Raw genomic sequence first — 24146 nt, forward strand, 5'->3', positions numbered from 1 at the left:
ATAGCGAGAGAAGAGCATACTGATGAACAGAAAACACAATGAAGCATGTGCATGTACGTGCATGGAGATTGTAGTGAACCATATTTTTTGGCACTTTCATATTGACATTTTTCAGGTGACAGCTCGAAACTTCTGGTCTAACAGACGGATTCACAATTGTTTGAATTTATGACCTTTAAAATTGCTTGTAGCAGCGTTTGACTGAGGAATTTCCCTCCTTTCCAGTGGTTAAGCTAAGCTAAGCTAACCTTCCTTGCTCCATATTAGCATCAGACACTCTAACTCTTAGCAAGAAGAGATTACCAAGTTTTGTTGTTTCCTTCCTAACATTTCACTTCACCAGCCTTAAACCACTTTTATGAGCCTTTAGGATTGTTGAATTCTCACTTCTATCTTTTCTTCTCCAGCTGAGGACTCAGGAGGTGCTGCCAGAGAGCAGCCTGCTGATCACAGTTTCCTGAAGCTCAGTGGTGCCCCCGGAACTGCAGCCAATCAACGTCCAGCAGCGAGGAAGCGCAGTAGCCAATGCCTGCTTTAGACTCTTGAAAAGAACCAGCCTAAATGCCACCACCTCTGACCTCTTAGTTAAATAAAATAACAGCCACGACCCACTACCCCTCCCTCACACTTGCCTCGACCCTTTGTCCCACCTTACCTCTGCCTTTAACTTCGTCCAGCCATGAGAGTGCTTTTGGCCTTCCCTTCTCCAGGCAACGTGTGCTCTGTATAATCTGCACCTTTAGCCTTATTAAACTCCCCTCATCCCCCCGTCTGTACTTATCACCTGCCTCTGCCTCCCTCCTCTCACACATGATGTGTTGTCTTTGAGTGAAACAGTCAGCAGTTTGCCTTGTCGTGTGTATGACAGAAGAAAGTGTTTGAAACGTGTCTCTGGTGGTTTTAAGTGAAGTGTGTCCTACTGATGGAGCTGGTGGAAGATGCTCCTAGACACTGATTTGAGACCAGTGGTGGTTTATATTAGCTTTTTTTTTTATCAGTAAGCTTTCAATTCAATTTCAGGCGTTTAATATAACAAAACATTAAAGGATAAAAGCAACTAATTAAGTGGAGTGTACTCAGATTTCAATCCATAGACTGGACCTAACCTGGGACTTAAAATAGAAAGTCTTCAACAAAAACCCTGGATCAGTAGCTATGAGCATCTTCCCCTGAGAGCCAGACAGACTGCGGACAGAGAAGATGATCCTGCATGTAAATTAGTGGTTTGTGAGAGAGAATTCTGCACACATGAACACAGTCAAAAATACAGACGTGTGTCTGAAAACAGCTCACTCAAAGACAACACAGCCTTAAACATGGACTGCCACAGAAATGCCAGTTTACTTCTCGTGGCACTTTTATTAACTCGGACAATTTTTTTTTTTTTTTTACAAGTGCAATGCAAAAAACAGTGACTCTCATAAATGCATCACTACACACCATGAAGGAATGTAGAGTAGTTGTGTCCTATAGCTATATCTGACTATGAGGAAGAGGCTTCGCAGTTGATTGTCTGCCAGAAAAAAGGTTCCATTTGAGTGAAATGCCTCCTTTTTCTTTTGAGGTCCTGGAGGTTTTTTTTTTGGCATCGAACTACTGAATTTTACACTACTGATTGAATCAAATACAAGGAGGTCAATTTGATGCAAAGACCTTCATCAATGTGATTTGTTGTGATTTTAAAAGAATGTACACCATATACGTATGTAGAGAAAAAAAAACAACGTTGTGTGCTCCACACAGGAAACAGGCTAAACGCGTATTCAAGCTCCTCTGTAGGAGTTCTCATACGAGCATGTGCAATAATGATGTTTCTTGAATGATCATGCTACACTGGGTTTATTGTATTCTTTCTTTGCTTGTCACTGGATTATTAGTTACCCTCATGTGTAGGACAGGATCTGTGATACGATTGTACTTTAGTCTGAAGTTTTGATGCATGACAGGGATTGTAAATGGTAAAAAATCTAAGCCAATACTTGCCAAAGTTTGAACTTTGAAATTTTTCACTTTGACTTGCCTTATCCATGCGAATGACAAACCCAGGTCTGATCAGACTGCAGGGACAACGAGGTATCTTCTTCTAGAGGGCCTCCAAAACCACGGAGATGGTAACCGTTAGATTATTTCAAATTGTGCGACAGAAATGAGCTCCTTTTTTTGGACCAAAACTCAGAAGAGTGGATTACTTTCCCACAAGGCCAAGTGTTATTGTCTTGCTGTTGTTTCTCTCGGTTCAGGCAGCGTTTGCATTCCCATGGCAATGGCAACATAGGTAATTAAGTTCATAGATGATGCAAACTTTGGCAGGCTACTGGTGGGATCATTGTTCTTTAATTCACTCGTTTATTCAGCTTCACTTTTCGGTTGATGTGTTGTCTCGCTGTACATTTGCCATTTTATGCTGTTAATAATCTGCTTTTTCTGTATGAAATGTTCTTGAGTGTGTGTGCATGCGTGTGTGCATGTGTGTGTGAGTGAATACCATCCAACATTTGCTTTTTGCAACGTTGATTTTCTGGGTAGCTGTGCAATAGCTTCATATCTTTAATTTGATGTTAAACATCAAAGTATTACAAGTATGTTTGCCACATTCACCTTCTGCAAAGTGTGAGTTATTATGCAGTGCGTTTGTAGGATTGTGTCACTTTGAAATCAATTAGTCACACAGGCTGTCTGATAAGAAATCACAAACTATGCCTTCATGATATCTAAGTCACTAATCACAATATCCTCCTCCTATAACAAAGCTCTGATTAATGTTGCTTCGCTTGCCTTTGAATTTATCTAGAGCTTCTTCACTCTGCTCTCTTTGGTAGAAATGGCCTTTAACTAGCGGTGTCTACCTGAGATCTTTCGAATAAGGTTTTGTTTGCGCTCAAGGCTTCAGAAAAAGAAAAAAGATGCCAAGTATTTCAATCGTTGTGGAAAGTTTGATATTGCCTTTTGACATTAAAGAAGTTAAAGGGAAATGTTTTGAAGAATTGTCTACTGATTAAAATAAAGCCAGCAACTGGAAAGATTGTTGTATTCATAAAGCACCTTGTAAGAGCGTAAACAAAGCCTTTTTGCTATTTGTTATTAAAAAGGGAATGAAACAGAAGTTTGAAATGACGCAGCATAGAACCTGAATTACGTATGTATATAGTGCTATTGGATTGATGCAGCTTCTATGTGGTTGGAGAGCAGCTTTTTTTTCTGGGTTTGTAATGAACTAGAAAGCCGATGCAGGACTCGTGTGAATCCTGTCTCTGAAGACAGTTAACAGTTTTCTTTGATAGCAGAAGTATTATCGATGAAAGATTTTGGGACAAATCAAATAAAACTCTTTTAAAGCGTGTTGGGTTACTCATGAATGATGGTTTTTTTGTTTTACATTTGATCCCTCTCTATGAACTGTTGCAAGTCAAAGTTTTCAGTTTGAATCTTTCAATAGTTAGCTCACTCTGGTCATGCTCAAACAGGCTCTCACACAGTGTACTGTCACGCTAGGTATCCCTAGGCAGTCCACAAACCTCCAACTTATTATTTTGCCAGCTCCACTTTTTAGAATATATGTGCTTAGACAGGCCGTTTAGAGATTTTCCCTTCATGACATCACAAAGGGCATTAATCCCTCCCTCCGGTGGGTGGCACTCCCTCAGCTGAGTCTTTCAGAGGAAAAAAAACCACATAGGACACGAATGGAGCCCACAGAGGCTTCTCTTTATTTGCAAACAAGTAAAACCTCTTACAGTAAATCTTACAGTAAATCACATCACTGATTCAGCAAAGCATTTTTGAACATTCATGAAAATTGAAAATTCAAGTTTTGGTTGAAGCCTTAAAAAACACTGCCGGGTGTCCGTCCGAAGTCTTACTTTTTGTAAATATTAGAAACTGGACAAATAAATGGTGAGGCTGGACATTCGCAAAATACTTTTCAATTAGCATTTATACTCCTATGAAAGTTCACAGTTCTCTAGATTACAGTGGGTATATATGGAAGGTATGAAAAACCTCACTTGCAGTCATTATTTGATGGCCTTATCTCTCCCTTATAAGCTTAAAAAATAATTGCAAGAATAGTCTTTCTTTGCCTCCATAGTTTATACTGTACTGCACGTGCAGACATTTAACCAGCCTAACAATCAAAGCCACTGTACCTTTAAATAGACGTTAATTGTGCATTAAGTAACAGAGGTGAGCAAACTGAACACTCAAATTCTTGGCAACTATCTATTTTCAAAGCCCTTAAAACTCAACTGAAATGTGCCTCTAGTTGCAGAAAACATCATGTGTGGCTGATTTTTTCTTACTGAATGTATTCCACATTGTTGTGTTTCATATCGTCAGATAATGCACACATTTAATACATGCAAAGCAGCAAGATCACACTGTGGAGTAGGCAATCCATGTACCAGAAACTTACAGTACATTATTATTTCATGGACAGATACACATCATATACAAAGCCCTAAAACCATTTAAACTATGAATAAATAAAAAGCACAAACTGTGTTTTAGAGTCCAGAGAAGCTACAGTACAAGAGTCCTCTGCTGCATAGTTTCAAGCTTATATTCACACTCCTGCACGGAGGACGGTCAAGTGCTTGCAAAAACACATCAAGAAAAAGGCAACAGCAGAAATAACAGTGACCTCAACCACCATGTTCAGGCAGAATAATACTCCATCTATTGTGGCCATTACTGTTAGAAAAACGAACATCTCTATATGGTTATGTCAATATCGTACATTCCACTGAATGAGGCTAAATTGTGAGGAATTCAATATAATACCATGTAATAATTTAATGCTGACAAAGCACGGTGTGTCAGGGAGTTTTGTAGTGTAAAAATAGTGTTCCCTTTACAGAAAGTTAATCTCCAATTCTGCCAATATGGAGGTTTCAGGTTCAAGTGAGTACACTACTCAATTCCTATCACAGAAGTAAATGTATGTTGTTGTTGTTTTTTTTTAAAATAGAAAGTATATTTTTACAAAATAGTAGTGGGGGGGAAACAAAAACTAAAGCAGTTAGATGTAAAAATAGGAATCAGGGTTTGTCAGGACAGGCTGACACAGGACCTCAGGAGAGGGCGCTAATGTTAGCTCGATAATATTTTGAGGTGCCTAGCATGTTTATTGTTTTAAGGATAGGAGTCTTTAGGTGCACAGAGCCAGGTAGTACAAAATAATAGTAATCATTAAAAGTCTTCATTTTATGGTGTTTACAGCTGACAAAAATCATTTAAATATATATATTTTTTTAATCTGCACTGATGTCAGAGATTAAACTGATATGAAGTGATACGCATGTCTCGGTTTCAGAGTTGCCACTGAAAAATTAGAAAGGGTACTTTTTCTCTCTAAAGGTTATTGCACTCAGACACCCAGTCTGTTGTGAAGCACTTGGTGCCTGTAAAAGGTGCTATACTCACAGTCTGCTACTCTGTTGAAACACTGATGTGGCTTTAAGCTAAATAATCCATCTGTTACCCTGCATGCTGAACGGCTATAGATGCACTCAAGTGACTTATTTCAGAGAATATGATAAAACAACAAAACGGCTGATATACATCAATTACACACAGAAAGCCCTCACTTTAGAATATACAGAAAAAATCCACCACAAAATATCTAACAGACATGCACATTTTCACATGCAGCAAACACTCAAACACACAGTGTTTTACTCAGCCTCTTAGTCATCGTCTGTAAAAGCCACAATAGGGACCTCATTGCTCCATGACACCCGACACACACACACACACACACACACACACTCGTCTCACACACTTTGTTACTTTTGTTCAGAGCCCTATCTAAGCCTGAATCTCAGCCGCTGGCTTTCAGCTCCGCCTGTAAACTTGTTTCAGTGCAAGATTTGGCTAAATGTGATGAAACAAACTACAAAGCAGGATATAAACATGCTGCTCTCTGAAAGCAGTGTGGAGGTTTAAATCGGCTTGTAAAGCAGAGAGGTGACGTATTTCTTTTTGTACCTGTGAGTGGCACTCAGCACCATCACGCCATCCTACAGAGAGGAACACAACACACAATCAGACAATGCCTCAAGAGATCTACAAAACCACAGAGACGTTTTCATTTCGAAAACCACCACCAACACAGCATGAAATATGGACATGTTATTTGAAATTGTATAGAAAATAGTAAGACAAAAAAAGAAATAAAACATAGAAAAGCTGTAAGAAATCGTCACCTTTCTTCAGTGAACTGACCTTTATCGAAAGAGCGTAAAGATGGTTTAACATGACGTGGTTTGGTTCAGGCAGCAGGGCGGGGTCACACTGCCAGGAGAAAACAAAAAGAACAGTCACAACCCAACGAGACAAAAGTCAATAACATACAGGATGGAGATGCTGACCGATATATTGGTGTCCTTGTTGAGAATAACTTGAAGGAGATGAGGGGGGAGAATAGGAGGAGCTTTGAAATGCTCCTCAGGTCTAAAGACGTACTGTTCCTGCCCGTATGGACCTGGAGGGGAGCTGGACAGATCTGCAAACAAACAACGGCCACAACTCAACTACAAACATGGCTCCAAGACTTGATTACATTTTCCAATATTTACTATTAAGTTGTTCAATCTGTAACTTAAGTTATGATGAATATTGTTAAGCACACACAAAAATATACATTTATTTAAAAGCTAGAGTCAGTAGCTTGTAAACGTAACAATCAAACCGGGTCCATCGGTCCCAGAAGTGCACACTCACTGCAGGAAGGAGTGTGCACATTAACTGCTTGTATCTACACTGCAAGCTACTGCACGCGAGCACAAGCTAACCACAGGTGTTTGTCCAAAGATAAGCAAGCCAACTCTGCAGGTGAACGTAAAGAAAAGGTTCACCCACATTCTGATTTCAATCACATCCAATCAGTGAATCATTTTCACTGTGGCTGGGCGATCAATCGAAACTGATACTCAGAACCTCTTATTGATATAATCGATGTCGATTATTTCAAATATTTTCAGGGCAGTCACATGACCACATGTCCAATCCGCGACATGGATGCAATGTCAGTCGTTTGGACACATTTTGTCTTCAGGGAAGACGACACTGAACAAAAATAAGTTCAATGTAAACATTGGGGAAAAACTGTTTGCAAGTCATTTATTTTCTACTGTTTTAGAGAATTTAATTTCTACTTTAAGACTAAAATGTGTCGATGTCATTTCATGCGATGCTTTAATTTTAGTTTGAAATATTCAATAAAAAAACACAAACAAGTTCAGTTTCAGATATGCACTCTTTCATTAACAAAAATATCCCAGCTTTAAAAGTTCAGCATATTTACACATACAGACCATGTCAGTGAACTATGAGAGAAAAACACAAAAACACTGTAATTATTAATCCTAATCGAGGAAACATTTTCAATTAATTGTGATATTGATTTGAGGTCATATTGCCCAGCCCTAATATCCACTCCTAAACTCACCTCGTCATCTGGGTGAATACACCTAGCACCCGCCCAGAAGCGTCTTGGGTGAACCAAAACATCCAAATCAAAGTGGGCAGGGTCTCTACAGACACAGTCACCACCACACATGTATGGAGGCCCAGAACTGATAATTGAGCAGCATTACTTCTGTAGAAGTCTGTATTTTATTTATTAGGAAAAAGCTACTGACTCTATCTTTAATTCATATAATTCCACACTATCCAAACAAACTGTATCAACATGTTGAAAATGACCCGTTTGTTTGATTGGCTAGATAAAGTAAAAGTGGAAAATACATTGTGTACGGAGGCTGACCTGATGTGACCGAGCACTCCAGAGAGTCGACGTGCAGCGCGTCAAACACCTCAAAGTCAGACTTTTTCACCTGGATCAGGTTGTTGATGGTGCCGAGCTGGCTGGTTACAACTGGCTGCAGAGGACACATTTTCCAAGACAGCTGAATGATTTTTGTTCATCACAATCTTCTCACATTGCTATAGATGTTATTCTCAATTTCTTAATTATTTCTCTTAAAATGTGTACATTCATAGGGTGACGATGGCCTAGTAGCTAAGTGTGGCCCCATGTGCAAAAGGCCCAAGTTCTCCAAGCAGGAGGCCCAGGTTCAAGTAGCTCCTTTCCTGCACATCATTCCTCTACTGTCTCTTCTCGTTTTCCTCCTCTATCCACTGTCCTTTCAAAATAAAGGCATGAAAGCCAAAAAATAAATCTTTAAATAAAGTCTGGATTCATCAGAGGTTCTTATGATTCAGGTCTAGAGTCAGTCTATGTGATGTGTTTAAGTGCTTCATACACAGACCTAATTCTACCAAGAGAAGACAATAAAACCAAACATGACTGATGTACCTCTGAGGGATCGTGTACCCACTGTCCATCGACAAAAAACTTGTACTGGTGCTCTCCTTCTGGCAGGTCCAGGATCGCTACAAAGTCATTATGGCTTTAGAGAACAGAAAAAAGAAGGAAAAAAAAGCGTATCAGAATAAAAGTTGATCTTCCTCTCAGTTCAAACACTACATTATGAAAACATTGTTGGAGCCATTACAAGCCTCCTGAGATCATTTATATGGGACCGCACAGAGAATGTGGGAGTGAGATTGAGATTAAAAAAAACAAAAAAACTTACCTTTTATTCAGAGGTATCTTTGTGCTCCAGTTATTAAAGGAACCAGATATGTAAATCTCCTTCCCGCCTCCGGCCCAGCGGATGACTGTTGGTCGAGCTTGGGGACCAGTTTTCACCAGATCATCCAGATCTGGGGTGAATTCTTTCTCTTCTAAAACCTGAAAACAGACAAACTATTACCTCATTTTGTTTTGGAAAAACATGTGCACTAAAGGAGTGGAAATGAAAATTCTCTGCAGAATTAACAACATCCTGTTCAATATTCTGTGTTCCTGCAGCACCTTGGACTCAGGCCCGCGGGTGTTGAAGATGTTGGGGTCGTCTGTGCTGTCCATCATCTTGCTGCCGGGGTCCTGGTCTTTCTGACTGCCGCTGCTATCTGAGCGGTGGGCCTTGGCTCCATGGCGATCTCCTGCCACCCTATCACTTGTATTGCCCATAATTTACTATGATATAAGGGAAGAAAAAACCAGAAGGGGGCACAAACCGCAGACATAAGGACTCTAATTCTGCTGTAATTAAGCACAAACCTACAAACATAAAAACACAACAAAGACAATAAGGAAGAATCCGACTATCAAATATTGCTTTTTGTTTATTAGTACTTCGTAAAGATTTAATCTTTGACAATGTGCTTCCTTTCATGTAAAACCAATACTATAAATGGTTGTCAATTACCAGATCTTCAAACTTCCATATAACACTAATAAAATCATTCACTATTGACACCTGCTTTAATAACACAACAACGAAAATAGTTTGTTGATTTAAAATCATGACAGAGATCCCACTGTCTAAACTGTAATAATACATTGGCAACTTGAAACGTCGTCATCTGGTTTTGTTTAAGAATAAGTCTGAAGAGCATGGACTATAGTAACAGCAGGATTTCAAACCTTTAAGTGTCACAGGACACAATCTGTCCATCTATGGGACAGGCAGCCTGAAGGTTTGCTCGTTTTAATCACCCAGTCAGACATAACACCGTCTGTTAACGCCCACTACCTACTGAACACGCAACAAGTGTTTCACTTCCCAAACTAAATAAAATATACACCATGCAATAAGTTAAAAGCAGTCAGAAAACATAATAACTTGTGGAGTGTAATCTAGCACAGTATCCACCCTGGTTTGATCCTCTGTGTTCACTTCAGGTCACTTCTACAGGAGAATATTTTTAGCTGCTGCTAGTTAGCCGCTAGCTGTCACTTTCTAATAATTAACCAGCTCTTAATACATCAGTGTCGGCACCTCAAGGACATACAAGACATCGATGAAGAGAGGATGAATACGATTTACCTGATACTCGCTGATGTTTTTAAATGTTTTTTTTAACGACGGCAGCCCTTACTGCAGCGCAGCGGTCGGTGCTCCAACTACGGTACGGGAGAAGGACAAAACCAGTGGCACAATTTAGAACGTTATTAGTCCATGACAGGAGGCTGTTTACCAATGCTGCGAAGTTACAGTGGGTTATTGGTGTGAAATTAAATGGGGGGGTCAAACGTATGTCTGCTCAGTCATGGGTGTTGTAGTGTGTGATAATAATTTGGCATGAGTAGAACCACAAGTCCAGCATGTGTTTAACACAATATTTCAATTTGTTGTTGTCCTCTGAGTCTTACAGAAAGACAGTCTTATCCTCAATGCATCCGTGTGCTTTGTCACAGTAGTATGTGTATACCCACTACTACTCACTTAAACTTAATCAGACTTATTTTGGGGGCCAGCTCATTTTACATTTTGTAAACCTAGACTTTGGAAAGAATTCCATGTGCCTCTTGATGTGATATTTTAAAAAATGATCTCTTGACTATTTTTCTTTTATTTCACTGATACTTCATACCATAGACTGTAAAAATACATGTTTCAGTCGTACTCATGCGTTTTCTCTTGAACCACCAAGTGGCGCTGTTACCAAATGTCAGCGGTCTTTGAATCAGAATAAATCCCAAAAAGCTGAACTTGACACCACTGAACTATTGTTTACCAGTAAACCTGCCAGTGACGATCATGTAAAACATGGTCACATTAAAAACCAATGAATCAAAACCAGATTTAGTATCTGTAAACCCACATAAATGTAACCTTTTAATAATGACAAACAATTATAACATTGCATGGAAGTTAAGGATTTCCTAGCAATTCGGATGTGAATGAACTAGTAACAAAATGTAAGCTGTAACAGTATCTGGTTTGTGTGTGCGTGCATGTGTGTGTTAGGGGTAGATGTGTTTGTGTGTTGAAATGACAACTGACACAAAACAAAAACATGCTCCTTGCAGGTAATTCAGTAAAATGACCAGTTTTTCCTGTTAACTTCAAAATGTTACCACAGTGTAGCTGTCAACAACTGTGTGTGTGTTGTGTGTGTGTATGTACACACACATCTGTTGGAATCAGAATCTTCACATGTAGTATGTAGTGGTTGTAAGGCACATTTAAGTTTTCATCAAATGACAAGAATTCACATCATACACGTCTTCATGCACATAGTTTCCAGTATTGACAAGTTATTGATTTTTCAGTGACATATATTTTTAGTTAGGAGCTGAGCACTGTTTGTATGGAGTGGATGTCACTCTTGAGTGTTTACTTTTAAAGGTGGTGAACTTGCATTAAAACTGGCATAGTGGTCATTATTCCTCTTTCTCACGTTAAACAAAACATCAACCGTGCAGTGTATAAACTTTGGATAAGATCTTCTTTTAGGAAAATATTTCATTTTTTAACCCAAAACCACAAAAGTATTCCCCATTTAGCTAGTATTTGGTTTGAACACTGTAGGATAAATTAATCAATCAAACGTATTACTAACTTTTTATGGATGTTTTTACGTAGATGCCATCTTTGTGTCAAGTAATAGTGTGGATGGTGTGTACATTTCTGAAGTGTTTTATGAAACAATACCTTAAGACTTAAAGCATGCTCACAACATATATGTCTTAATTTCCAACACACAATCATCAGTTCAATATATTTGATTCCTTATAAATCCAGGTAACAGAAATCATGCTCTGTGTGTGTGAAGTCCATCTGTTTCCTTAATGTTTTTCCCCAGCCATTTTCAAGTCTGACAGATACAGTAAAATGTTCCTTGGTCTTTTGCTTGTAGCCTCATTTGGAGATCCCTAAGCCAGTCTTCATGTACTCGTAAACTACATAGCTAATGCTGACAGCAGGAATGACTTTCATGAAGTTTGGTAGAATGCCTCGGTACAGTCCGAAAAATCCATCCTTAGCAATGATTGTCTTCATCAGACTGCTCATGGAGGGCTGGTCCGACGCATTCAGAGACGCTGAAGTGAAAAACATGAGGGTTTATGTTACAAAGGCAAGCAGCTACTAATATTTACTGAAAGTGAAATGGATCTCATCCTACTTTGCAACATACTGTTGCTATTTTCGAGTCAAAGGGTTTACAGAAACATTGGGGCAAACTGAGAGCTTTGTCACCCTATAAACATTTTTCCTAACTTTAAAAAATGTGCATTGTCTAAAAATGAAAATTTGCTCAGTTTACCTTTTGCCTGCATCCGTGTGCGTACAAGTGCGAGAGGATAACTGGCCAACTGGCCACAGGTGCTCGAGATAGTCCCACAGCCCACCAACACCAGAACTCCAGGGTTAGCGGAGTCTGTGGTGTGGTACGACAACCAGAAGTTCTTCAAACTCTAAGTCATGGTAAAAACACAACAGAAGATTGGAAATAAATAAAACTTCAGTCCATGAACAAGCAGAAATAATGGTATTTCTCATTAAATGAATGCAGCACTGCAAACCCAAATGATCCGTTTCAGCATGCATACAATTTGGTTAATTTTATGAAATCTAAATGTTTGAAATTGAGTGAAATCTGTTGTCAAACATAATCAAAGAGGTGTAATATTTCACAAAGCCTGCCTACCTCATAGACAGCGAGGTCTATCCCCGCGTAGGGAATGATGCCCACTAAGTTTGGGACATAGCCCTTATAGAACGCCTTCACGCCCTCTTTCCTCAGGATCTTTTTGGCACAATCGAACATCCCTGAGTACTGGCCAGTTTTCCTCAGCGTCAGTCTAGTTTTCAATACCTTAAAGAGTGAAAGAACAAATGAAGCTGATTTTGTGTGATGTTTGAAACTCATTTGCTAACTTCACTGTATTTGAATGCATCCCATGAAGGACACAGTATGATCCAACAGTTGACTCACCTCCATTGGGTAGATAGCTGTCTGTGCAGTGGCTCCAGCCAGTGAGCCGGCCATAAACCTCTTGTGCGTCTCTATCTTCTTACCCTCTGAGGATAACAACCTCTTGTACTACAAAATAAATACACCAAAAATAACTGGAATGAATCATGGGATTCCAATTTTTTTTTTTGACACAAAACTGAGATTAACGCTGTCAAATATAAGAAATGTGCACTTCAGAGCTTACTTGTTCATATGCCATGAATTTGATTGCTGTCTCAGGTGCAATCTTTAAAACATTGATCCCGTTTCCTCTCCACAGTGACGTGATACCTCCCTCTAGGATCATCTGCTTGAATCCTCCAGTCAGGCTTATCCGGTTGGTTTTAGAAGAATGAACCTGCAGTTAAAACATTTAGGTTTACAGATATATGGGTTAACCCAAGCCCCAAAAGAAGAACACACAAGTCAATTTTACTTCAAGAATTTCACCTGCATAAAGACTTTCATTCTGTCCAGTGGAGCAGTACCGGTGCGAGAAACAGCCCCCGCTACAGCGCCTGAAACAAGCTGCTTCCACCAGTTGCCTGAGCTCTTTTCCTCCTCTGTGAACTCATCTGGGATTGCAAGGCTGTCACCTATGTCCAGGACCTACACAGCACAAACACATTTACTCAAATCTCTTTGTTTAATGACACAGGTCAAACTAAAGATAGATAGATGGATAGATAGATAGATACTTTATTGATCCCGAGGGAAATTCAGGACGGGTGTATCAGCATAATTGCCCTTGCAAGGGTTATAAACACATACATGGTCGGTTTAGGGCCATAATAAATACTGTTCTATGTCTTACAGAATGTGCCTGCTCATGTCACAAAGTGGCTCTGTTTGGTGGTCAGTGAGACAAAAGAAATCTCACAGGCTTAGAAACACTTCTTCTTTTGAGATTTTTTTTCAGTGTTTCAAAGTGATGCAGCAACTATTCTTTCTGTATTGCCTAATTACCTGTTGTACACTTGTGAAAGAGCACAACATTTACAAATTGTTGAACAAAAGATGTCACCCAGGAAGCAATAAATAAAAATATATTTTTTTATTTATTACTTGATCAGATTTGATCAGACTTGTCCGAAGGACAACACAATGAGTCTAAAAACTAGAGGAGTAGTTTGTTGTAACAAGACTTAAACTCCTTATCCTTTAGATTGTGAAACCATAATCACTGTGCTAACTGACCCTTGTCTTGCAGCTTTAGCTGTTTCAGATAAACATGACCAATGTTTTTCAAAAAAGCAGAGAGGTTTTACCAAACATTCTGCAGCACTAATTTAAAGCAACTCAGCAGGGACACGCAAAAGCTTATGCAATTAGTTATATCACGTGGTATCATATGACACATGACTGCTCAGAAATGCTGCACTGTGCACCATAAATTTGAAGTACAGAGACAATTTACACACATTAACAAATATTGCTAGTCAATAGAATCGCTATTTAGCTCAAGATAGAGTAAATATTGTGTAAGTGACATCTTTGTTTTCACTTGGAGGTGAAAGACCATGCTGATGGAGACAGTGTAGTGATGTGACCTGATTATGTTGGATGGTCCAGTCTATCAAAGCTGCTGCCAAAATCTGGACTGCAGAGAAAATCCATAAATCCAACACGAGAGGACTAGAGGACACAAATAATTTAATCCACTGCAGTTTCATCAGTAGTTCTCTATGGGATATATTTGAGTGTGTGCATGTGCCATACCGAAGTGTGTTTCCAGTGGCGTATGATGTCTTCCAGGTTGTGTGCAGAGCGAAACAGGAAGTGTTCTCTCCACTCGTTCCAGTCCACCACCATTGTTCCATCAATGTCCATACTTGGCAGAGGTACAGAAACTTCATTAACATTTTTCATGTATTATACTGTGCTTAGATATACTAAGCACAACCTTGACCAAGATAAAGCTTTTGACTTGTATACAAGCAACAATTCAGGTCACATATCAAACAGAGACACGTTAAAGGTAATAAAAATGGAGGTCATACCTATGTAATATTTTTAAGGCATTCTCTCTGCTGATATCTATTCCCAACTCTGCAAGTGACTGCTGGATCTCTGAGGCATCAATGCGCCCTGACAACACAAATCACTTCACTCAAACATGCTGCAGTACAAATAGAAGGCATGTTATTATAAACCTTTGTGACTTGTGTAGCCTAGTGCCAAGTAGGTCTACTTTACCATCGTTATTTCTGTCCAGACTCTTAAAGGTGAGCCGCAGCTTTTTCTCGTGCTCCTTCAGATACTTCGAGAACTCGTTGAAGTCGAGACACCCATCTTTGTTTTGGTCACCAGATGACACAATTTTCTGAGGAAAGGAGATAACATCTGGTGGTTAATTTGCCTCTTCCCAGGGTGAGTCTCTAGCTCTCGCTCTCTTTCTCTCTCTCTCTCATGCACGCGCGCGCGCGCGCGCGCGCACACACACACACACACACAAACCAGGAATTTCCAGCAAAACGAGCAGGTAAATTCTTGTCTGTACACAGGACCTCCTTGCCCCTGTAATGTTTCTGTAGTATCTTTTTCTATACCTGTGCAGCACCCTGGCGGAATACTCCCATTGCCTTGAGGCCCGCACGTAATTCACCGACGTCCACCTTCCCATCTTTATTGGTATCCAGCCTATCAAACAGATTCTGATATGACCTCTCACTGTCGGCATCCCAACACCGAGCGTTTGATAGTAAAAACGTCCGTAATGTGTGATACATTATAGCGCTAATGTGGAAGCGGCGTCCGGGCTAGTGGTCCTCTTGCTGTCAGGGTGGGATTAATAATCCACATTAATCCATAAAGCAAAATAGAATCCAAACAGAAACACGGCGTTCGCGATCAAGTGAGATGCTTCCTATAAGACTTTATTCTGCAGACTGTCCCATGCAGAGATAAGGTCTCTGTCGTGTGTCTGCCGAGCTGCAGCAACAACTATGGGCGGAGCTACGAGCTGCGTCCCCACGCGACGTTTCTTGTGGGTAAAAGGGTAAACAGAGAAGATAGTATGGTAGAAAAGTGTTGACATAAAAGCACGCTGGGTTAAGCGTGTGCATAATCCGGCTCATGCTGCAGATGGTAACTTTCTCATCTGTTATGAACCTTGTGTCGTGTGATATGTTGCATTAGGCTGTAGGGAAGCAAACATCAGTGAACAGCGGCGCAGCGTTGCTGGTCGCCACTGGAGGGCGATATAATCAAACGTCAATGTGGGCGCCATCCCTGGCTGTATAAATATTAAAAGGGTTAACCCCTGTTATTATCTACAGTAGGCTGGGGCTATCAATAACAATAATTACTTTCTTAAGACATCAGACTCTTTTGGTCTGATGAACATGTTCATGTCACACAAATATTTTTAGTCCATATGTACTGTTATTATTATTATTATTATTATTGTTGTTGTTGGTTTGAAAATCTTTAATGTCCCCGAAGGGCAATTCGGTTTGCAGCAGGAGTCCAACACAGATTAAGACAAAACATCACAATAAAAGCATACAACCGACACAGTATAAAAGCATACAACCGACAGTTCAACAGGATGAGATCAGCACTCTAATGCAATTGTCATCACGAATTCATGAAGCCTCCATAAGATCTCGTATCTTGTTCAAAATCTGATGGCAGTTGGGACAAAAGATTTCAGGTATCTGTTTGATTTAGCCTTGCATGTAAAAGCATACCTTCTCTTGGAGGGGAGAAGATGAAACTCTGCATAGAGGGGGTGGAGAGGGCTAGTGGTTGTTGTTGTTGTTGTTGTTGTTGTTATTATCATAAAATATAACTTTGGGGCCTCTTTATTTCATTGAGCCATACACAATAAACATGTAGTCTATTGAAACTATAAGCCTATAGTTTACATTATGCTTATATGTAGCCTATATCTTTCATGGGTATGTGAGTGGATAGGTTCTGCATTTTTAACAGTATCACATATTAATCATAACTGATTATTGTGACAGATTTTTCAGTGCTGTTGGCATTTCCTCTCTTTGTCATGGGCCAGCTTCCTTTATTTTTCCCCCAGTCACTTGTTTGTTCACACGAACAATGTCACTAAAGTGCGTTCACTCACAGTAGCCTGCTTCTTGTGATGCAGATAAAAGCTTTACAGGTTTTTGATTACGTTTCAGCTACAACATAACTGTGGCCTTTAATTGGCGACTACAGTATCCAATCAAACGATGGCATTCCCCTGACGTCATGAGTTGTAATTCTCCGAGGGAGGAGATTTGAACTTTGAATCGTGTCTGCAGATTGTGTAGTAGCAACGAACAGCTGAGCGAGCAGGGAAAGTGTCCAGCTGTCTGCCACCTTCACCACTTCACTCACGTCTTCTACAGCATGTCGTTCATTCTTATGAAGAAGAAGAGATTTAAATTTAAAGTAGACTTTGACCTGGAAGAACTGTCATCAATTCCCTTTGTAAACGGAGTTTTGTTTTGTAAAGTTAGACTCCTGCATGGAGGTTTTGCTGAAGAGTCGACTCGGTAAGACATTTTTTTTTCTATTTATAGCAACAGTTTACAGCGTGTTTGAACAAGCAGCATAACATTAAATGTAGGTTAAACTTCATATTGAGTTTTCGGGACAAGGTTTTCATGAATATGTCGTTAACATGTTGGGCATGAGTGTGTATCTCGGCCTATGTGTGTGTTAGACAGAGTGTAAAAACCGAATTTCCCCTCGTGGGATTAATAAAGTGTAAATTATTATTATTAACGTTTAACTCAACCACAGATGTGAGTTTGCAAACATCCAGCTATGGTTAACCTATGTTAAACTTCCACCAGCTTCCTGCTCAAGATGAGCTGAAGACTCTGCTGAAACATATTAAGCAGGGAGAGTTTTTTTATTCAATTTATGAAAAAGATTAAGTTGTCCAAGTCTCCCCCCCCCCCCCCCCATGTGTTTATTTCTACACATCTTTGATCACTGTATTCTTTAATTCTTACTTTATGGTACATTTATTGTTTTCTTTAAAACTGTGGGACCCAAATCAGTATTTTCTTCCGTTGCATATAAAGGAGTATACCAAGTTGCACTGCCTGTGAACACTTGCAATGAGTCACTGGAAAAACGTGTACCAGCACATGTCAAACCCTCATTACTTTGCCATGGTGACTGTTTGTTTCTAAAATAACACTTTGTAAACACTGTATTTTAGTGCTACTCAAACCACAAGCAAATTCACAGTTTCTCTTATGATGTCTGAGACAATTATATATCCAATTCATCAGAACAGATCTGTACTGTTTACAGATCCATGAGAACAGCACATGATCTGGTCGGGCTTTACTGGAGAAGGATTAAAAAGTAGTTCATAAAATGAGTTTCCAAAATACATTTATTTTCCTTATTCTGAGTAAAAATAAAAGAACTTGGACAACTTAATCTTTTACTCTTTGTGAGATAGCCTGACACACTTTTAACTCTCACACTTTGAATTATCAGAGCTGTTTCTATGACTGATGTCTACTCTGTCTGTGTTCAGTATGTCTGTCTGTGTGTTTTTTTTTCTCTTTCTGAAGTTTTTTCTTGATGTGCTTTTCTCACAGGGAGCAGGTCCAAGCCAACTGTGTTCACTGGAAGAGAAGATTCTCTTTCATGTGTAAGATGAGTGCCAATGCTGGGACAGGTGTACTAGATCCCTGTGTGTGCCGGGTGTCTGTGCGCAAGGTACACAACTCTTTTTTTTTTTTTTTTTTTTTTTAGCTCCCGCACAAAAATACATAGTATGCATTCTTCCACAGTTTTGGTCAAGATGGCTTGCTGAATGTGCTGGTTAAATGTTGATGTACAGTACATAAGATCAGAATCACATGTCATTTGAAACAAAACCATAAATGATTTGCTCAGGCAACAATCATTCTGCAATGAGTCACAGATGTTTTAAGGAAAATATAAAGTGGGAAATGAAAAGTAAAATGACCTCACAATTTTTTTCTTTTTGTCATTTTAGGAATTGAAGGGTGGCAAAACATTTGCAAAGGTAACACTTCCTGTGGATTTTTTGTCCTGTGGACTCACTAGACGTCCATAAAAACTGTTTTATCAGAAAATGGACATAATAACAGTCGGCCTTCAAGTGCTCTAGTTGAGTCTATTTCTTAAGAATGTTCCTGTAGTTCCTGGCTGTGATTACTGATTGAAAGCTCTGCTATTCGAAACCAACACTTTGTTAACCAATAACCTTAATAGTTACCTAACAATAAGGTCATCAGATTTTTTTGAGTAAAAGATTTATCTGTGTCCAAAACTTTTTGGATTTGTTGACACCTAAAACCAAAAACAAGTTTTGTGTAAATTATATTCAGTAAAATTCTGAAATTTACAGTGAACTATTAAACCTGACAACTTGTTCACATGAGTGAATATTTGATGTTCCTGTGTAGCTGGGCTTTGCTGACTTGAACCTGTCTGAGTTTGCTGGATCTGGCTGCACGACGCGGCGATGTCTCCTGGAGGGTTACGACACCAAGAACACGAGACAGGACAACTCAATTCTAAAGGTGGTGTTGTGTTTTAAGTTACAGCATACTATTGAGTTTAACTAGAGACCTAGACACTGTGCAATTAAAATACACATGCAAGCAATTGCATGAGTGGAATAGTTGAATGTCTTGCTAGTTGATGCAACACATGTCAGAGCCTGTGATCCATTAACTGTGTGAGGAATTTGAAATATGAGAATTCTTCCTAGGACACAGATTTTCAACGTTCTCTGATATACTGTTATTCTAAACCATAGTCATCATCTCTTTTAATCCACACTATACAAGAACGTTTGTTTGTCTTCCTTATAGAGTCATGTTTTCTCTTACAGGTTATCATCACCACGCAACTCATGTCTGGAGACCCTTGTTTTAAAACGTGAGAGTTAATTTGGACTTTATTTATCTCTTCTTTGTTGTTACACCTCATTTAAAATTAACCTTGTAACCAAGGAACCACTGACTTGTCTGCCACCTTAAAGATCGCCGAGACATAACAGTTCTAGTTTCAATGAAAGAGTACACCTCACACAGGAAAGTCTGCATCTAACCGCAGGGGAACTTGTCTGTATCACATCCTGTTTACTGCTTCCTGAATATCTCTAGTCTAATATAACTGACATCTACCAAGTTCAAAGTTATGAAGTATTATTTTTATTTCTGAGATCTTATCCCTGTTGTATCTGTGAGCTGATAACCTCTCACCCTGATTTGTATCCGACCAACCTCAGGATCGGATACAACTCTAATGTAATCAGCAGTTTGACAAAACAGGACGTTATGTAAACTCTTTCTCTTCAAAAGCCTGCAGCGTGTGCAAACATGTCCCTGTCATCAATCCAACACAAGTCTTTCCCTTCATTCTTTCATGTTGCCTCACCCTCTTGGTGTAATAATACACACACTGCTGCCTAGGAGATATATAAAGCGTAAACGCAAGACTCGCCCAGTCATTCATCCCACACAGTGTTACTCACAGTGTGGAGGACTTACAGCAGAGCAACAAAGACGTAATCAATTGTTTTATTACTAGCTGTCTGTCACTTTTTTTCTGTGTCCCTGCCATGAGTTGTGTTTTTTTATTTCTGTTTTTAACCGGAAGTAATAGTTTTTCTTTTTAAATACAGTATATAGATATATTCACATATATATCTGTTACGATATCTAAGTTACATCACTCTCTCCTGTCCTCTCTCTAGTCCTCCATCTACAGCAATGACACTGGGAATCCCACAGGTTGAAGCTGAGTGTCTCCTGGAGGACAGAAAAGGAGGAAACGTTCACATATCCCCTTCACTCACTGGCATGTGACTAAGTCTTAAAAGACTTAAATATTTTTCACAACAACACAATATTAATTTCTCAATTCTTGATAAAAAATGTTTTATTTAGTTGTTTGTTTATACTGTGTGTTTGTGTGTGTTTTTAGAGACTCCAATGAAGTCGGTCTCAGTCCCAGAGGAGTTGGTCGTGTATGGTCACTCGAGAACACCCAGCTATGCAAGTCAGCAGTCGAAAATCTCAGGTATCATCACACAGAAGACACTAAAAAAACACATCAAAAATTCTACCCTGCCAATTACACAAATTATAATCAGAACCTTTGTGCATTTTAAACTCGCCTGTCCTGCAGGTTACAGCTCAAATCACTCCAGTTTAACAGACCTGAGTCACCGGAGGACTGCGTCAGGAGGTTCTGCCTCCACGGGCATTGGCAGCATCCTGGATCCCAGTGATCGACAGGGAGAGAGAGGAGAGAGGGAGAGCAGAACTACTCCCCCAGTCTCTGCATCGGGCCAGTATGCACTTGACCAACCCTCTACCCCTGCTAAGGGTCCGAGGTACAAAGTGATTTAAGCCTCTGTGTGTAATGACACAGTTGTAATCATAAAAAGGGATCAGATTGAATTACTAAATGTAGACCCAGTTCCATCCTGTCCGGACTCAGGTTTATTTTAAGAAGCCTTTCTATTTTAAGCAGCGCAGCTTCTCTTGCTACTACGGTCACCATTTCAGCAGCCAGGAAGGTCACAGACCAATGCATTCGTTCAAAATCTCAACACATAGGGTGCAGATGGCCTAGCAGTTTGGTCACGCCACATGTATGAAGGCTATAGTCTTTCAAGCAGGCAGCCTGAGTTAGATTCCGGCCTGTGGCTCCTTTGCCAGATGTTATTCAACACTCTTTCCTTGATTTCCACTTTTTCCACTGCCCTCTATAATAAAGGCCAAAAATAACTTCACAATAAAAAAGAACTACTTTTTAATTTTTTTTTTTTTATATATATATAATGCTACTCAGCCAATCAAGTCCTTTACTTAGACGAGACATTGTGATTGGACACCGGTGTGTAAGAACACACACTGGAGTCAGCAGACAGGACAGTCTCAGAAACACAGAGAGAGAAACTAAGTGAGTTAGGAAAAAGAATGAGTGGCTCTTATAAATGTCATTCTTACCACAGGCAGTTTAAAACCAGTATGCCTCATACCAACTCACATCCAATCTGATGGCACAGAAGATGAATGAACTACAAGCTCAAAATGATGCATCAATCCTGACACAATCACTCATGCCACAACAGTGTTCCAACAATGTTCCCTAAAATGTGCTTTGGCTTTGGGTCAAAAAAAAAAAAATCCTTTTACGGTGACACAGGGGTAACCTGTCACAATCTGGCATTCAGCCCAGTTCTCTCTCTTAACCAGATGGAGTGTGAGTGTAGGATATTAGAGCGAAGTAGGTGTTTAAGTTGTCCAATTTTGTCCAATTCTTATTTTAAAAGGCTTTATTCCAACAAGTCTATTTTGTCTTTAAATACAAACAGTCTTGTCCTTTAAACAAATAGATAGGCCTGTTTCTTTTGATATGTTATCTTTATTATTTTATTATCAGAGTGGCCTCCAGTTCGTAATCAACATTGTTGTAATACAACTGAATTTAAATGTACTTCTTTGAGCTCTTCTGGTTTATGGTTTAAATGTACTTTTATTTGATGGCTTTTGAATCACATTTGAGTAATACATCACAACATTTCTTTTCCTCTTTAGACATCCGGTGAAGCAGAACTCAGTGGAGAATCAGCTGAAGAGAGTTGATGCCACCAGGGTGGATGCTGATGACATAATAGAGAAAATCCTCCAGAGTCAGGATTTCAGCCACAGCTTCTTGGACTCCAGTGCAGAGGGTGTGTACAACTAATCCCTAACTTATTGGGCTCATGAAGGCACTTGTTTGGAAGTATGCCTGTAATCCTGCTCATGGGTTCAAGTTTCTTGGTGGAACTGTAAAATAAAAAATGTGTTTAGCACTCCTCAGTAAACAACAAAGAATGTTAACGATAACAACTTCTACATTTGACTTAAGGATCATGGCTTCATGCCTGTCTGCTGAAGTATGTTGGGATATTTGATAAAGGATAAAGAAGAGAAGGTTAGATGTCATACAGTATCTATGAATACCACAAGGACAGTTTAACCTCGCTGATAACTGAGCACACATTGTGACTACAGTGTTACATATTAGTGTCTGTAACATGAGATATGATGTGGAGAACAGTAATTCATTGTGTTAGGATATAATGAGTCTCCTCATTCAATAGGCCTGATGATTCACACCTTTTTGGGAAGGAAGTCTTTTAACAATGCAGCAGCTATGAAACGTGTCTGTGTGTTTTGTTGCCAGCTTTGCTACCCTGAAACAACCCACCCCCCCCCCCCCCCCGATTTTTATTTGTTTTTTAGAAACTAAACAGTAACCATCTCTACCCTGAGTGTTATTGGTAGTTTACATACTGCAATACCCTTATTTCTATTCTGTGTGTGTGTGTGTTGTTGCAGAGGAGGGGCTTAGTTTGTTTGTTGGTCCTGGTGGGAGTACAGCTTTGGGAAGCCAGCACACAAGGTAGGTGTGACTTATGTAACTTTTTTTCATCTGTGCCAAATTATGTGCAACTACTACACACGTTATAGATTACAAAAACACTAAATTGTTTGTATGATAAAGAATCTTACTGTCTACAACATGACTGGTTATTACGTTTTTTTCTATGTGTAAATAAATGGACATTTCATGGACATTGTTCCTCAGCTAGATAGGATAACTAGCCTCGCTTGCTGTCATGTTACACATTGTTGCTTTCTCTTACAGGGTTGCAGCTGGAGCTTTTGAACAGGTGGTGATCAAGCGTTAGCCTTTGGAAAGCATGTGTCTGTCATTAAGGGTGCTCTATTTCACTGACACTGGGCGGGGGAGCAAAGACTGAGTATTGGAGATGCCATCAGAACTTACTCTCGCCAAACTCCAGGAGATTTATTTCTCTTTCACAATCACTCTAGAGCTGAACCATTACTGTTTATTGGCCAGGAGGGACCCCTAGTGATGAAGAAGTTGAAGTGAAAGCGACATTGTTGAAACATTATGGCGACTGATATAACTGATGTCCCAACATTTCTGTTTGTGTTCTTGTGCACATTGAAGACTAAAAGATTATGGCTGTTCTTTTGCACCAGATTTTCACCTATTAGTGATATTAGAACTGTTAAGTACCTTTTAATCTTATTTAAAAAAACAAGTATGTTTATATTTCTGGATGATAGAGTTATTTTAACAAAGCACAAAACTAAAATAGAGCCATTTATAAGCGTCCTGGCACCAATAGTCCATAATAGACTGTCACCTCTGTTCACCTGGCTGTGAGGGAGGATAGCTGCATACAAGATACCATGGCGTTTTATGTGTTCTTTTCACGTGTGGTATGTATTGTTGTTTAAGCATTTGTATGTCTGATATCTGTAAAGTCAACAGTTATTGTTTGTTTTTTTTTACCT

At 39.4% G+C, this 24146-nt stretch overlaps 4 protein-coding genes across 12 annotated transcripts in view; 2 read left to right on the forward strand and 2 right to left on the reverse strand.

The window, feature by feature from the left end:
- The window catches only part of LOC306826999 (myomegalin), a 43014-nt gene extending 39674 nt beyond the window's left edge, over nucleotides 1-3340 (forward strand). For all 9 annotated transcript variants that reach the window (XM_079348611.1, XM_079348612.1, XM_079348609.1 and 6 more), the window contains one exon: nucleotides 408-3340. In XM_079348611.1, the coding sequence (XP_079204737.1) occupies nucleotides 408-538 (131 nt within the window). In that variant the 3' untranslated portion in view covers nucleotides 539-3340. The remainder of the gene's footprint in view (nucleotides 1-407) is intronic.
- A 344-nt stretch (nucleotides 3341-3684) lies between these two features.
- prkab2 (protein kinase, AMP-activated, beta 2 non-catalytic subunit) lies at nucleotides 3685-10034 on the reverse strand. Its single transcript, XM_079348513.1, has 8 exons — nucleotides 9897-10034; nucleotides 8879-9043; nucleotides 8598-8755; nucleotides 8318-8411; nucleotides 7766-7880; nucleotides 6369-6502; nucleotides 6223-6291; nucleotides 3685-6017 (listed from the first exon to the last, which is right to left on the reverse strand). Exons 2-8 carry the CDS (start codon nucleotides 9035-9037, stop codon nucleotides 5940-5942), a joined length of 807 nt encoding a protein of 268 aa, XP_079204639.1. The 5' UTR covers nucleotides 9038-9043; nucleotides 9897-10034; the 3' UTR covers nucleotides 3685-5939.
- A 631-nt stretch (nucleotides 10035-10665) lies between these two features.
- Nucleotides 10666-15912, reverse strand: LOC306827456 (mitochondrial adenyl nucleotide antiporter SLC25A24-like). The gene is made up of 10 exons (XM_079349286.1): nucleotides 15363-15912; nucleotides 15010-15136; nucleotides 14814-14901; nucleotides 14533-14644; nucleotides 13264-13422; nucleotides 13019-13171; nucleotides 12793-12900; nucleotides 12505-12672; nucleotides 12121-12271; nucleotides 10666-11896 (listed from the first exon to the last, which is right to left on the reverse strand). Exons 1-10 carry the CDS (start codon nucleotides 15540-15542, stop codon nucleotides 11715-11717), a joined length of 1428 nt encoding a protein of 475 aa, XP_079205412.1. The 5' UTR covers nucleotides 15543-15912; the 3' UTR covers nucleotides 10666-11714.
- A 1112-nt stretch (nucleotides 15913-17024) lies between these two features.
- On the forward strand, nucleotides 17025-23711 carry LOC306827104 (EEIG family member 2-like). Its single transcript, XM_079348766.1, has 11 exons — nucleotides 17025-17312; nucleotides 18381-18501; nucleotides 18785-18814; nucleotides 19218-19334; nucleotides 19649-19695; nucleotides 20516-20619; nucleotides 20746-20841; nucleotides 20950-21157; nucleotides 22368-22504; nucleotides 23157-23220; nucleotides 23467-23711. The coding sequence occupies exons 1-11, from the start codon at nucleotides 17167-17169 to the stop codon at nucleotides 23507-23509; spliced, it is 1113 nt and encodes a 370-aa protein (XP_079204892.1). The 5' UTR covers nucleotides 17025-17166; the 3' UTR covers nucleotides 23510-23711.
- The last annotated feature ends 435 nt before the right edge of the window (nucleotides 23712-24146 follow it).

This window comes from Symphodus melops (genome assembly GCF_947650265.1).
Source record: "Symphodus melops genome assembly, chromosome: 7".
NCBI lineage: Eukaryota > Metazoa > Chordata > Actinopteri > Labriformes > Labridae > Symphodus > Symphodus melops.

Bases quoted from the DNA above. Each gene is read 5' to 3' on its own strand.
- prkab2 (XM_079348513.1), bottom strand. From the start codon at position 9,037: ATGGGCAATACAAGTGATAGGGTGGCAGGAGATCGCCATGGAGCCAAG. The intron at 6,292-6,368 runs GTCAGCATCTCC...TTCTCCTGGCAG, and splicing joins ACAAGGACACCAATATATCG to TGTGACCCCGCCCTGCTGCC. The intron at 6,018-6,222 runs GTCAGTTCACTG...TCCTCTCTGTAG, and splicing joins TTTACGCTCTTTCGATAAAG to GATGGCGTGATGGTGCTGAG.
- LOC306827456 (XM_079349286.1), bottom strand. From the start codon at position 15,542: ATGTATCACACATTACGGACGTTTTTACTATCAAACGCTCGGTGTTGG. The intron at 13,423-14,532 runs GTATGGCACATG...TGTGCTGTGTAG, and splicing joins GCCACTGGAAACACACTTCG to GTCCTGGACATAGGTGACAG. The intron at 13,172-13,263 runs GTGAAATTCTTG...TTTTAACTGCAG, and splicing joins GAATGAAAGTCTTTATGCAG to GTTCATTCTTCTAAAACCAA.
- LOC306827104 (XM_079348766.1), top strand. From the start codon at position 17,167: ATGTCGTTCATTCTTATGAAGAAGAAGAGATTTAAATTTAAAGTAGAC. The intron at 19,696-20,515 runs GTGAGAGTTAAT...TCCTCTCTCTAG, and splicing joins GGAGACCCTTGTTTTAAAAC to TCCTCCATCTACAGCAATGA. The intron at 21,158-22,367 runs GTACAAAGTGAT...TTTCCTCTTTAG, and splicing joins ACCCCTGCTAAGGGTCCGAG to ACATCCGGTGAAGCAGAACT.